The 14,671-nt window shown below is 41.8% G+C and overlaps 1 protein-coding gene and 1 pseudogene across 1 annotated transcript; one reads left to right on the forward strand and one right to left on the reverse strand.

Moving 5' to 3' along the window:
* Positions 1-5,079: 5,079 nt before the first annotated feature.
* Positions 5,080-6,452, reverse strand: LOC127211952 (60S ribosomal protein L7a-like; annotated as a pseudogene).
* Positions 6,453-8,562: 2,110 nt separating this feature from the next.
* On the forward strand, positions 8,563-9,510 carry LOC127211953 (olfactory receptor 2A5-like). Its single transcript, XM_051172041.1, has one exon. It carries the CDS (start codon positions 8,563-8,565, stop codon positions 9,508-9,510), a length of 948 nt encoding a protein of 315 aa, XP_051027998.1.
* Positions 9,511-14,671: the final 5,161 nt, after the last annotated feature.

Raw genomic sequence — 14,671 nt, forward strand, 5'->3', positions numbered from 1 at the left:
TCTTGGTTGACTTTACCTTTGATGAGTATGTAGTGTCCTTCCTCATCCCTTTTGATTAATTTTGGTTGAAAGTCAATTTTATTAGCTATTAAAATGGCTACATCAGCTTTTTTCTTGTGTCCCTTTGCTTGGAATATCATTTTCCAGCCTTTTACCCTGAGGAAATGTCTATCCTTGTGGCTGAGATGTGTCTCTTGAATGCAGAAGAATGTTGGATCTTGTTCATGCATCCATTCAGTTAGTCTGTGTCTTTTTATTCGAGAACTGAGACCATTGATATTGAGAGATATTAATGACCAGTGACTGTTAGGTCCCTTGATTTTGATGTTGGTTGTAGTAGAGAGTTTGTGTGGTTGTGTTTTTGCGCTGGTGTAGTTATCTATTTCCCATGCAATTTTGGTTGTAGTTTGTTCCTTTGGGGTGTAGTTTTCCTTCTAGTAATTTCTGTAAAGCCAGATTTGTGGATAAGTACTGTTTGAATTTGTTTTTGTCATGGCTTGCCATCTGTGGTCTCTTAGGGTTTTCAGGACCTCTGTCCAGGTCCTTCTGGCTTTTATGGTCTCTGCTGAGAAGTTGGGTGTAATTTTGATATGTTTGCCATTATATGTTACTTGGCCTTTTTCTCTTGCCACTTTTAATATTTTTTCTTTGTTCTGTATGTTTTGTGTTCTGATCATTATGTGGTGGGAAGGTTTTCTTTTCTGGTCTATTCTATTTGGTGTTCTGTAAGCCTCTTGTATGTTTATAAACATCTCTTTCTTTAAATTGGGGAAATTTTCTTTTATGGTTTTGTTGAAAATATTTTCTTGGCTTTGGAGCTGGGCATCTTCTCTTTCCTCAATGCCTACTATCCTCAGGTTTCATCTTTCCATGGTGTCCTTTATTTCTTGGATGTTTTGTGTCAGGAATTTTTCAGATTTAGCATGTTCTTTGATGATAGCTTCAAGATGTATGATTGTATTTTCTATTCCTGAGATTAGTTCCTCCATCTCTTGGATTCTGTTAGGGAAGCTTGCCTGTCCATTGTTTGCTTTCTTCTCTAAGCTTTATCTTTCCTGTTTTTCTTCCGTTTGTGTCTTTATCATTGTTTTCATTTTCATCTTCAGATTTTGTACTGTTTTATTGATTTCCTTCATCTGGTTGTTTGTATTTTCCTGAATTTCTTCCATTGCCTCTCTATAGGCTTCTTTTATGCCTTCCACCTGTTTAGCTGCATTTATTTATGGATTTTATTCATTTTCTCCATTATCATCTTCATTACTAAGGATTTGAGGTCATTTTCTTGTTTTTCAATTGTGCTTGAGTTCTCTGGTTTGCTTTCTTTGGGATAGCTGGGATCTGGAGATGTCATATTGTTTTGGGTTTTGTTGTTTATGTTTTTATGGTTGCTTTTAGTCATCTTGTTGTCTCTGATGTTGGGAGGTAGCTTCTGGTGTCCTTCACTGGCCACTGAGAGCAGTATGTTGGTGAGTGATTATAGGTCGATGGTCTTTGCCTGTGGTGGTCAGGGAACTCTTCCCTAGGAGAGGAAGGTGACCTAGTTTTGGCTCCTGGAGACTTTGCTCCACACCCTGGGCTCCTCAAGGGGTCAGCCAATGTGGATGCTGGTGCTCTGCAGCTCCAGTATTGGTTTGAGGTAGTGTATATAGAGCCAGTTATCCTGTCTTTGGCTGGGCTTTGAACACCATGCCCTCAGGCCCTAGGGCTTTGGGCCCTAGGCTTAGATCACTCTATAGTACCTGAACACCTGCTGGCTTCTAGAAGTTGTTTAGGTTTCTGCCTGCTCCAACCAGGTAGTGGGGCCTAGGTTCAGCCTGCCATGGAGAGAGCAGCTATTGCCTTCTGATTGTTGTTGGTTGGCTAGATTTTTGCTCTATCCCCTCCAGCCTGCCCAGCCTCTCCCTAGAGCATGTGAGTCCCTGATAGGCTGTGGAGCCTGGTTAGGCTGGGTCTGTTGTGACCAATTGTGCCAGGACAGTCCTCTTGTGCCAGCAGTTAGGCTCCTGCTCAGCCCTGGTCAGACAGCTGCTGTGGTCCATGACTCCTGGTAGCATCTGTGGTCTCCTCCTTGCAGATCAAACACTGTGCATCTTCATCGTTGCCATATTGCCTCCAGCTGCCTTAAATATTATCTCTACCAGATTGTCTCTCACTTTTAAGTTCAGATTTATACAAAAGCTCAGAAAACAGACAAAACATAGACAAGTTCATATTAGAATATGGTATTCATGACCACTAATTCAAATTTCAAAACAGTGCTTCCCATTTGAAGTTTTGTGGTCCTGGACTTCACTGTACCTATTTATGTTGTAAATCTTTCCATCTGAAATGTCCAGAAACATCCACTAGGTTTTTTAAAACCAGTATAATGTTGCTTTAGCCCATATCTTAAAACTTCCAAATTCTACCATAAATCAGTTTTGAGTACATACAAACTGTGAGTCGGGTTTTGTAACAGAAATGAGCTCACTCTTTTTTTTTTAGGTGGGATCTCCCTGTAGCCCAGGCTCTTCTGGAACTCACAATGTAGACCAGGGTGGCCTTGAATTCATAGAATTACACCTGCTTTTTGCCTGGGATTAAAGACGTGTGCCACCAAGCTTGACATTACTTGTTTTATACCAACTTTTGTGAAGCTATGACCAAATGCCTGAGATGGTGACTGAAAAAAAATATTTCTTTTGCCCCTTATTTTTGCAGGGGGTTTGGTCCCCTGAGCTTGGGCAGAACAGCACAGCAGTGGGGGTGTGTAACAGGGAAGGTTCTTCACTTTGTGGATGACATGAAGTATAGAAAGAACAATGAAATCAAGAACAAGTATAGCTTCCAAAAACCATTTCCCCTTTGTCTTACTGCCTCCATCTAGGCCTCACCTTCTAACGTTCCCATAACCTCCCCAAACAATGTCACCTCTAGGAAGTGAACATTCAGCATTCAGTCTATGGGAGACATTTAATATCCAAGCTATAGCAGCTACTTTGTAATGGCCAAGAGATGAGTTCATCTAGAACAAAACTAAGTTTTGAACACCTAATTTTATAAAACAAATACAACTGCATCTAAAAGTAGAGATAGTATCCTAACATTAGGGGATTCAGTTGTCTATTTTTATTAATGGATAATACATCACCAGGGTGAAAAAAAATTAACAAGGAAACAGAGCAAAATCTTACTGTACATCAAATAGACTTAACACACATTGACAAACTCTTCTGTCCAAAGGCCATGAAATCCACACTGAACTTTCTTCAGAATATATAAAACCCTAGGCCACAAAGTAAGTCTTAGCAGACTAACACAAAACAAAATAGAACAAAACCCCACTCTTCTGTATATTGTATAATCACAATGGAATGAAATTAGAAGAGGATCTTCTAGAAATTATACAAATTCATGGAGATTGTACAACATACTTTTGAATAAACAGTGAGCATTGTGGAAGTCAGAACAGAATTTAAAAATTCTTTGTTATAAATGAAAATGGAAGTGCAACATACAGAAACATTTCTGTTACATCAAAGACTGTGCTAAGAAAGTTTATGGCAGCAGGGTGCAGTGGTGCACTCCTGTAATCCTAGCACTTGGGGAAGCTGAGGCAGGCAGATCTCTGTGCATTCAAGGCCAGCCTGGCCTACAGAGTGAGATCAGGACAGCCAAGATGACACAGAGAAACCACCCTGTCTTGAAAAAACCAAAAGAAGAAAGGAAGAAAAATCTTCAAGTAAGCAGATTTTGAATAAACAGCCCAATTATACATCTCAAAGTCTCTGAAAATAAAAAAACAACAACCCCAGAATTAGCATATATAAAATGGAAGAGGCAGGGGCAGGCTTGAAACCATCTCACAGTTAGGCATACCAATAATGAAAGAAGTGAGAAAAAGTCATATCATGATATCAGGATGCCTGACTCTTAGTACTCGTTCGGCTTGTGTTGTTTCTGCAATTATTTCTGGAACCTGATGCACAGTTTCCCACCACTAAGATTGATTTATTGATTTGGGGAAGCAACATCTAGTTCCAACATTCTTTTTCTGTGGAGGACCCAAACAGGGTCAGAAAAGCAACTGAAAATTGGGTCCTGGTGTTTAATCCCTTGCTCTTCTTACCTCCAGGTGCCAAAATGGAGACTTGAGTTCAAGAACTGGTTTCTATGTCCCTCCAAGAATTCTGGTCTCTCCTGCAACATTGAGTTTCCTTTGGGATGCACTTATCTCTTCTCTGCATGATGATTGAACCTCTGTAGAACTGTTTGTTTTTGTTGAGTAATGGGATTCCCCCAGGACAGGAAGGCCCTTGAGGTAACACTGGGATCCAACTTGAATACAGCCATAGAGATTCTTTGACCCATGAGCGTCATTAATAGACCAGTCAGGGTATCTTCAAGGGAACTGCTGAGACTCAGCAGCTTCAGAATGTGGCTGAAGTAGGGCCATCTGACAGACCAGTACCTGTATTTTGGAACTGCCTAAAGCAGTTGCCAAGACATGGGTATGAAACAGGAGTGCACATTACACTTGGAATCAGGAAAGGAAGATAGGTAAGGAAACTGAAGGATAAGTCCTTGAAATGGCAATTCCCACAAGTTCACTGTGAGCCATCGCTTCAACACTGTAATGCATCAGGATGGCACTGGAATAGCAGAGTCCATTAAAGAAAGATCTTTGATGATGGCAGAGGTGGATTGTGTCTCTCAGTAGCTGGGCACCATCAGGCAAGTCTCTCTCTCTCTCTCTCTCTCTCTCTCTCTCTCTCTCTCTCTCTCTCTCTCTCTCTCCCTCCCTCCCCTTTTAAACCTTCAGAATAAAAAGAACTTGTAATTATAAATGGCTATAACAGTTATACTATTTTGAACACTATTCTGTACAGGCATCACATTAAACAAACACCCATGTAATGTTTTAGTTAATTATTACCAACATCCTTTGAGATGAGTTCTAATTTCCAGACGAAGATGTAAACACAAGAAATTTAGATAGTTTACCCAAGACTAGCACCCATCTCCTATACTAGTATCCATGCTCTTTTTAAAAATATAATCATAGTTACATTTATGTACAGAAAACTTAGCAATGTACATTTAACCCAGTTTAGTGGTGAGTTCTTTAGCCTTTAGCCTTTACCCTTTCCAGCTTTGCAATGTGAGCCACAGATTTAGGACCCAGGATGTTGCCTCCCCAGTGGCAGTAGATCTCATCATATCTGTCGTTGTAATTGGTCCCAATAGCTTCCACCAGCTTAGCCAGAGCACCCTTGTTTTTTGAGTTAACCTGTATGAAGATAACAGTGGCTCAAGCCTTCCTGTGGACTACCCACCCCAGCCTGGCCTTTCCCTTGATGATGCAGTAGGGGGTCTCCGTCTTTTGACACAGGGCATGTAGGAAAACAATCAGCTCAATGGGATCTACACCATAGGAAATCACCATCAGCTGAAACTTTTTGTTCTCCACCAAGGTGGTGACTGTATTGACCCTTGCTCAAAGGACAGGTGGTCTCTTAGTTGGGATGTCCCCTTTCCCAGCAGCTTTCTTCTTAGCATAGGCCAGTAAACTTTGCTTCTTCTGCTTTGTCTCTGGCCTGTACTTGTGGGCAAGCTTAAGCAACTGGGTAGCTGTTTGCTGGTCCAGGGCCTGGGGGAACTGGTTAATGGCAGGAGGTACTTTGAGCTGCTTATAGAGGATGGCCCTTTGCCTCTGCAGCCTGATGTAGTGAGGCCATTTAATGAAGCGAGTGAGATTTCTTTTGTGATAGATATCCTGCTCGATGCCAAAGTTCTTGGGTCTCTTCTCAAGCAAAGGATTGACCACCTTTTTGGCCTCCTTTTTCTTCATGATGGTGGGGACCAGGGCTACTTTTTCTCCTTGGGCATCTTGCTGCGCTGGAGGAGAGAGTGTCCATGCTCTTAATGATGTCCTGCCTTTAATGTAAGGAAACTAGGTCATGCTCAGAGAAAAGTTGCTTCTGTCCTTGTCCATCCTTCACCTTAATCCCATCTCATTAATATTGGAGGAGAAACTCATCTGAGAAAGAAAAAAGCTATCAGGGGATTCTTAATACACTTCTCCAAATTTTCCATAAAATTTTGTTCATATTCATTAACAAGTAGCCAAGGAGGGAAATATAGTTGTGGTGAAAATTGATAGCCTGGTGTTCAGGTAACCACTGGATTAGATATTCATTGTTGAAGGTAACTTACTATTGTATCATGGCACAATTTCATAGTCATCTATCTAAGATTTACTAGCCCTGCCCATGATATGTGCTAAGAATTAGAGACAGGTGGTCAAGTTGAGATTTTTCATATTTAAGAGACTCTATAGGTCAGTGTGTGTGTGTGTGTGTGTGTGTGTGTGTGTGTGTGTGTGTGTGCCTATGAGCAGTAATGGAAGTACCTTCAAAGGTCCAACCAGAGGCCAAAGAAGAATTAGGATGAAAATCATGCAGGATGTCCATGATTAGAATTTTATTAAGAGGCGGCAACAAGGAGATTTCCAACAAAAATGAGTAAATAAATAACAGCAATAATAATAACTGATATCTAATCAGTTATTATAGCATCACATACACCTAAAAACTTTGTCAGTATTCACAAGACCTTCAAAGTATGTGCTGTTCTCCTAGCTTTATGCATGATGTGCAGAGGCCCAATGGTTTTCTCTAGTTTGTGCTGCTGATAAATGATAGACTCTGGCTCAAATATAAATTTCTTTGACTTTAGAGCCTCTCCTACCTTCCTGACACATACAGCACCACAGCTCTGTGAAGCAGGCCCAGTTCAGAGATCAGCAAATGAGGTGGTCTGTCTTGAGTGGCAGCCACAAAACCTTCCCTGTGTTTCAGTTGCAGGCGCATGAATTGGAGGGTGTTCTGGGCAACCAGTGGGCACTGCTTAACTTATGGACCTGTTTCCTCAATTTTAAGATGTGTGTAATGGCAGGTAGAGTTGGTGATATAGCGGGATGGTTATGGAGAATGGACTAAGTAGTGAGAGCCTATCTCCATTTGGAAATCCACTGAGAACCGTAGAAATGCAAGAGCTCTTGAGGGTCAGCTTTCTATCCAGCCCCAAAGGAATCAAGATTCAGGACCAAGGACAGCGCTTTCATGACCAACAGGACTGGTGCCCAGCTCAGACTTAGCACCTTTATTCAACACATAAATTCCTACTGTGTTCCAGGCACTGCCCTGAAATCTGCTAATATTCAGTGTGATACACAAGAAAAGCAAGGCTCCCATGTCCTTTCAAGGAAAATGTAGATAACACTCTATATATTACACGTATTACATGAAGGGAGGTGAGATAGGATATAGGAATAGAGAGTATGAGATGCCACCTCGCCCCCTGTTGAACAGGGTGGTCAGGAAGGACTCAGATGGTCTCTGAGAAGACAACACTTGGGAAAATATCTGTAGGAAAGTGAGAGTGTGACTCACAGAAAGATAATTTCCAGCCGTGGAAACAGAATTCTTAAAAAGTGATGAAAGAGCAGTGTTCTTTGGGTGAGGAACAGCAAAGGGGTGTGCGGCTGGAGCAGATGGAGAAGGAAGAGATAGGAAGTGTTGAGTGACCCTGAAGCCCTTAAAGGACTTTGGTTTTTCCTGGTGACTAAAGGACCCACTATAGGGCCAGTGAGGTGGCTTAGTGGGTAAAAGACCTTGCTGCTAAGCTGTCTACCCTTGGAATCCACTCACTGGAAAAAAAAAGAGCTAACTCATATAAGTTTTCTTTTGACCTTTACAGGTATGCTGTGGTGCCTATGTGACCACACATAAACGTGCACATGCATCACACACACACACACACACACACACACAGAGAGAGAGAGAGAGAGAGAGAGAGAGAGAGAGAGAGAGAGAATGTGATACATTTTAAAAGAAGCCACCATAGTGGTGGTGGTTGCTGCTTCAGGTAGAGCCTGAGTTGGTCTTGAACTCATTCCTGCTCCCATCTCCTGAGTGTTGGTATTCAAATACAACTTCACGAGTAATACAGATCATAAATAAATACGCTGTCACTCTTGATAGAGGGTCACACTCCAGAGGTCTCAAGGTCACAAAGTGCTTTTGTTCTTGAAGATTTATGGCATGTGGGTTCTGAACAGAGTCAGAGAAGAAGAGAGAGAGGGATAACCTGGGTGCTGTGGTTGTGATTTCCCTTTTTCCTACATTCTTACTTTTTAAAAAACCTGTATGTTTTACATTGTCTCTTGGAGCACCCATTTGTTTTGAAATGATGGCAGTAGGGAACAGCGGGCACGTGTAGCACCCTTGTTTTGACTTGTGTGTGGTGTGTCCTTCAAATAAGACTTCTTTTCCTCACAGCTTTTCACAGGAACCTTGGTGCTTTCTGGAGGTTGTTAGCTGGACAACCTAAAAAAGTACATAGTGGAATTTCTAGTAAGTACCATGAGCTAGGCAAGGCCAAGTTGGATAGACTACTCCCCAGGCATGGACTTAGGTATTTCACCTTCAGCTCCCAGTCTGTGGATCTTGCACAGCATTCTATCTTGGAGACTGCAAAGGAGTCAGCTATATTTTCTCTTCTCTTCCCAGAAGGAAGGCCATGCACAATCGAGGCTGGAGAAATCACAGCTCCGTAACTGAGTTTATCCTCTTGGGCTTCTCCAGAAACCCCAGGACCAATTGGATTCTTTTCTTCCTCTTCCTCTTCCTCTACTTATTTACAGTCCTGGGCAATGGGCTCATTGTTACCCTGATTAGAATAGATGCACGTCTCCACACACCCATGTACTTCTTCCTCAGCATCCTCTCCCTTCTGGATCTCAGTTATGCTACCACAACAGTGCCCCAGATGCTGGCTCATCTAGTAAGCAAGAGTAAGACCATCTCTTACACTGGTTGTGTGGTCCAGATGTACATTTTCTTGACACTAGGCATCACTGAGACCTGGATTTTTGCAGCTATGGCCTATGACAGATACGCCGCTATATGTTACCCACTCCACTATGGAGTCAAGATGAGCCAGACCCTATGCATGACCCTGATGGTGAGCTCTGCCCTTTGTGGTCTCATTTGTGCCCTTGTCTACACAGCCTTTGCAATGACTCTTCCCTACTGTGGCCCCAATGAGATCAACCACTTCTTTTGTGAAATCCCTGCTGTCTTGAAATTGGCCTGTGCAGACACCTCCCTCAATGACCAAGTAGACTTCATCCTGGGTTTCATCTTGCTTCTGATCCCATTGTCCCTCATCCTGGCCTCGTATGTCCGTATCTTCATAGCCATCCTAAGTATTCGTTCCACCCAAGGACGGATGAAGGCCTTCTCCACCTGCGCGTCACACATCACTGTGGTCACCATGTTCTGTATTCCATGCATGGTCATGTACATGAGGCCTGGCTCTGAAGCCTCCCCGGAAGATGACAAGAAGTTGGCCTTGTTCTATAATGTCATTTCTGCCTTTCTTAACCCCATTATTTACAGCCTCCGGAACAAGGATGTGAAGAGGGCTTTTCTCAAGTTAATGGGAAAGGGAGAGGATACTCATTAGGACTGAGGCTGTCTGCAGTGGCTCTGGCTATATGTGTGTGCCACTCACAAGTTCACTGAGGTTCTTGGAGTGAATTGGGGGATAATTCTCAACATGAGGAAGACACAAGGGAAAACAACTTCTCACATCAATTTTCTAATGTGAACATTAGAAAGGACTCAAGGAACTGTGCTGAAGAATTAGCCATAGCATTGACTGTCTGGGGCTTTGGAAAGGTCACATTGGTTAGAAACAGTTGCCTCACTTCTCTGGGATTTACTCTCCAATTGCCAAATGTGTTTGGTAATATTTATTATGCCCAAATGATAATAATTAATGTTATGTTTATGTGATGGTCACTCTGGGCTTCTCTCTCTCTCTCTCTCTCTCTCTCTCTCTCTCTCTCTCCCTTCCTTCCTTCCTTTCTTTTTTGTGATGGTTTGGCATTTTCATTTTTCTTTCCTCCTTCTCCTCCTCTTTGCCTTTATATGGGGATCTCATTATATTGCCTAGGCTGGTTTTGAACTAGATATCTGGATATCTGAAAAGAAAGCTGTATTCCTCCATGCATGATGGGTATGCATTCTTTGTTTTACTTCACGTGTTAACTCTAGAGGTGTGCAGTATCTTCTCCATACAAATAAAGACACTGAAACACACACACACACACACACACACACACACACACAAAACATTAAATAGTTTTCTAAATGTCATCAAGCTGGAAAGTGATGTGGCTGAGATTTGAACCTAGAGCCTAGTCCCAAAGGCCCAGGCCCTGATGTATTACACCACACAGCTCTGAAATATCCCAGAGAGAATTCTAAGGCTTAGCTAAGACAATGAAAGGCCGTGACTGAGGAGGGATGGAAGGAACTTAAGGATATTACTCTGGCTGGGGCGGTGGTGGCACACACCTTTAATTCCATCACTCAGGAGGCAGAGGCAGGCGGATCTCCATGAGTTTGAGGCCAGCGTTGTCTACAGAGAGCTCAGGGACAGCCAAGGTTATATGGTGAGATCCTGTCTCAAAAACAAAACAAAACAAAAGGTTTATATTCTAAGGCCGTAAGTGCAGAGCCAGATCTTTGGAGTCTAGAGCTATGTGGAGAAGTCAGCCCTTCCACACCAGTGTCCTGCAGCCTCAGCAATTAGATTGTACAGTGCAAAACAACATCTCAACACATGTTTGTTAGGGGCACAGCTTCTTCCTAGCTCCATCCTTATCTTTGTTTTGAGTTGGTCAGTTTTGCTCTCAGATCTTCGCTTTCACGGGCTCCTCTCCTGTTTCCGTTGTGTTTGTTACAATTGTAGCTTCCACTTTCAACACCCAATTTTCCCTTCAGTTTCCTCAGCTGCAAGAGAGACATGAGACAGGAGGAAGGACCCTGGACTTAGAGCTTGGCCTAATGCGTTGAGATCTTAAGTAAAACCAATTACACTCTCCAGGACTAGTCCTCTTCTAACACAGGTGGGATGGTGACCACGTTTTATTGGCTGAACTATAAATCACTTTAAACCTCAAGTGAGAGTGGGGCTTGGAAGTTTAATAATGATATGCACTGCCACTTCAGAACCACTCAGTTATTAACAGAACTGTGTGTTCCTCAACTTCAGATGCGAAGGACAAACTGATTGTCTGTATTAAGGGAACAGCCATGGTAGCAGTCGACTACGCATACAGAGCCGTGATCACAACACAGAGAGAGGCAGAGGTAGGAAAGGGGCACACTTGTAACTTCAGCTGCTGCATCAATCAGGAAACAAACCATTCTTGGACCTGATACCCTCTTCTGGCCTCCGAGGGCACTAGGAGGCATATGGTGCATAAACATGCACGAAAGCAAAGCATCCATACATACAAAATAAATTAAATAAATCCTTTTTAAATTAATTTTTTCTGTCATTCTAGTTTCAGGAAAATTATTAAATTGCTTAGGGAAAATTAACACAAGCAAAATCTTTTAAATCAGCATTCTTCATATAAATGCAAGATTAAATTAAACAATATTCCAGTTGCTCTTGTTTTGAAAGAAGTTTTATGGCACACACACACACACACACACACACACACACCTTTTATCTATCTGTCTGTCTATCTATCTATCTATCTATCTATCTATTTTTCTGTCTTATTTGGTTTTGTTTGCTTTGGTTTTCTGAGAGAGAAAGAGCATGAAGTTGGGTGGGGAGAGAGTTGGAGGAGGAGAAAGAATAGGATCAAAATATATTGTATAAACTTTTTTAACCAATGAAAAATGTTTAATAGGCAAGACTAAAAAAAGTTCTATCTGTAGAGCAAGAATGACTGAAATGTTACCAAAAAAATCCCCAAAGACCAATAAATGCTAAAAGTGTGCTTTGCTCATTAGCAACTTTCTTCCGAATAGAAAGCAATGGAGGCTCGCAGTGCCGTTAGTGTCCCCCAAGCACTAAAGGATACAGACTCTCAGGGTGACATGGGGCTGTTGAAGGGAAGTCTCCAGGGCAGGTTTAGTGCCTGCAGGACTCAGCCTCGATGGAGAAAAGCCCCGGGGAAGAGGAGTCTTGGCTTCTGCAGATAGAAATAAAGTTGTCAGCCACGCAGGATCATTGTGTTTCTTGGGGACTTGTTAAGAAAAATGTTCTGGGGTCCTTAGAGGGGGCGTGTGAGGGCATCTGTGGAAACGAAAGAGGATTTCTTCTTAGAGTTTTCAGAGCACCGAAAACCCACAGCAGACCCCCTCCTCTCAAGCCGCTGCCAACTTCTCAGGCAGCTGCATAGGCTGGCCCAATAGATAGCTGCACTGCCACTCTCCTAACGTCTTCTCATCTATCCATAAAACTGCTTTGTGATTTTCTTCAGAAAGTTGTTTTCAGACCATGAATGTTTAAGAAGCCTTTTTTTAAAAATTAAATTTTTATTTTTTATTTTCCTATTTTTTACATATACATTTATATTATTACACATATATACAATAGACTACCTATAGCAAGAAGAACCGTGACACAATCATGAAGTATATAAATGTTACATTCTTAGTGTTTTGGCTATTTGTATTTGACAACCTTGAAGAAAACATCTTTCCTATCTTGGTGAGTCGAAAATTATGAATACAAAGGGAAGTTTAAAAATTCTTAATGCCATAGGCTAAGCATTCAAGTCTGGCCTCAGAAGTAATGAGAAAGTCAAGCTGCTAAGAAATGGAGAGTGGCTAGCCCAGAGACTCAAGGCGGAACCAAACGTGACTGGCTAAAGTAAAATAGAATAAATTAATAAAAATGATTCCTAATGATATTCTGCTGTGCTCATAGATTGGTGCCTTGTGATCAGAGAGGCTTCCTCTAGCAGCAGACAGGAGCAGAAGCAGAGACTCATAACCATACATTAGGCAGACAGGATCTAATTTGGGGGTGTCCTTCAGGACTCTCCCACCAGAGATTGGGGAACTCTATGGAAGAGGGAGAAGAAAGATAGTAGGTGTCAGAGGGGATGGAGGGACATCAGGAGGACGTGGCTAACCAAATCAACTAAGCAGGGTTCACATGGGCTCACAGAGGCTGATGCGTCAAGTGCAGGGCCTGCATGGGTCTGCACCAGGTTCCCTGTATATATGGTATGGCTGTTGGCCTGGTGTTTTTGAGGGACTTGTACCAGCAGGAAAGGGTGAATCTCTGACTCTTTTGCCTGCTCTTGGGACTCTTTCCTCCTATTGGGTTGCCCTGTCCAGACTCAACATGAGGGGTTTTGCCTTGTCTTATTGTATCTTGTCTCATCCTGTTTGGCTCTTCAGCCTCCAGCACCCACATGGCAGCCCACAGCCATCTATCACTGTAATCCCATGGGATCCAGTGCTTTCTTCTGGTGTTCAGATGTACATGTAAACAAAAATGCCTATTTACATATATTATATATATATATTTTAAATTAAAGAAAAAATCCTCCTAGAACTAATTTAATAATTTGGCGAAATGTTTGAGGACACACATAATACCCATTTTGGCAAAAGTGATCTTTTCTGGAAAATTTATATTGCAAAATCCCATACTGAGGATGAGGAGGAGAAGGGCCACCATGGTGACAACTACCTCAATTCATAACCTTTAAGGTGTGATGGCTCATGTCTGAAATTTCATCACTTAGGATCCTGAAGCAGGAGGGTTTCTGGGAATCTGAGGCTAGTCCTGAGTACAGTGTGAGATCTTACTTCATCAATCATACAAAAACAGAGTGAAATAAGGAGTAAACGAGGATGAAATTAAAGATTCAAGCAGAAATAAATAAAATGGGGAGTAGAAAACATTTGAGAAAAATGAATGAATTTTTAAAAGTTTCTTTAAAAGATCAGTGAGAGTAACGAATAGGAGATTGGTCATAGGAAAAGAAGAGAGAAGAGATTAACTACTAAAATTTGCAATGAAAGAGGGACTGTTACTTTGTGACCTACACAACAAAGATTATAGGGAAATACCACTACTAAAATAATAAAGTGTGTCACACTTAGAAAGATATAGAGTAGCAGAACTGTTTCAAGAAGGAATAAAAAACCAAAACGTAGCACATTAAATGATTTAATTAGCAGTTTATCAGCTTCCCAGAAAAGCTAAAGGAACAGGTGGCTTCAACCACAACTCTGCCCAACTTTTAAAGTTCAACACCAATCCTTCCAAATTTCAAAACAGAAAAAAAAAATAGAAGACAAAATTTTCCAATTCATTCCTCTCATACCAAAACCAAGACATTGCAGAAAATTGACAGCTCTCATGAACATTGATCAAAATGCTCTCAAGAACGTGCAAAGTAATTGTATATAACAATGTAATAAATATCATCAAGAAAACTGCTCCTAGGTCATATAAAGGGCATGTGGGAGTTGTTAGTCAGCAATTGTGGTTGATCCACAGAGAACTGCAGTTCTCTCATCAAAGAAGCATCTCTTTACAGCAGATGGAGAGCATGACAGAAACCCGCAAGTGGTTTGCAGTGCCAAGAGCAAGTGATCCTGGAATGGACAGTTCCAGTCAGTACATCTACAACACAAATTTTACACCTAAGACTCAGGGAACATCGTGGAAGAGGAGGCGGTAAGACTGTAAGAACCAGAGGACCAGGAAATTGCTGTGGGATTGTGTCTCAGAATTGACAGGGAAACGTCGCCCACCATACACCAATGATATGGCTCCCCATGTTGTTGTTTTGGGG

This window comes from Acomys russatus, chromosome 29 (assembly GCF_903995435.1).
Source record: "Acomys russatus chromosome 29, mAcoRus1.1, whole genome shotgun sequence".
Lineage (NCBI taxonomy): Eukaryota > Metazoa > Chordata > Mammalia > Rodentia > Muridae > Acomys > Acomys russatus.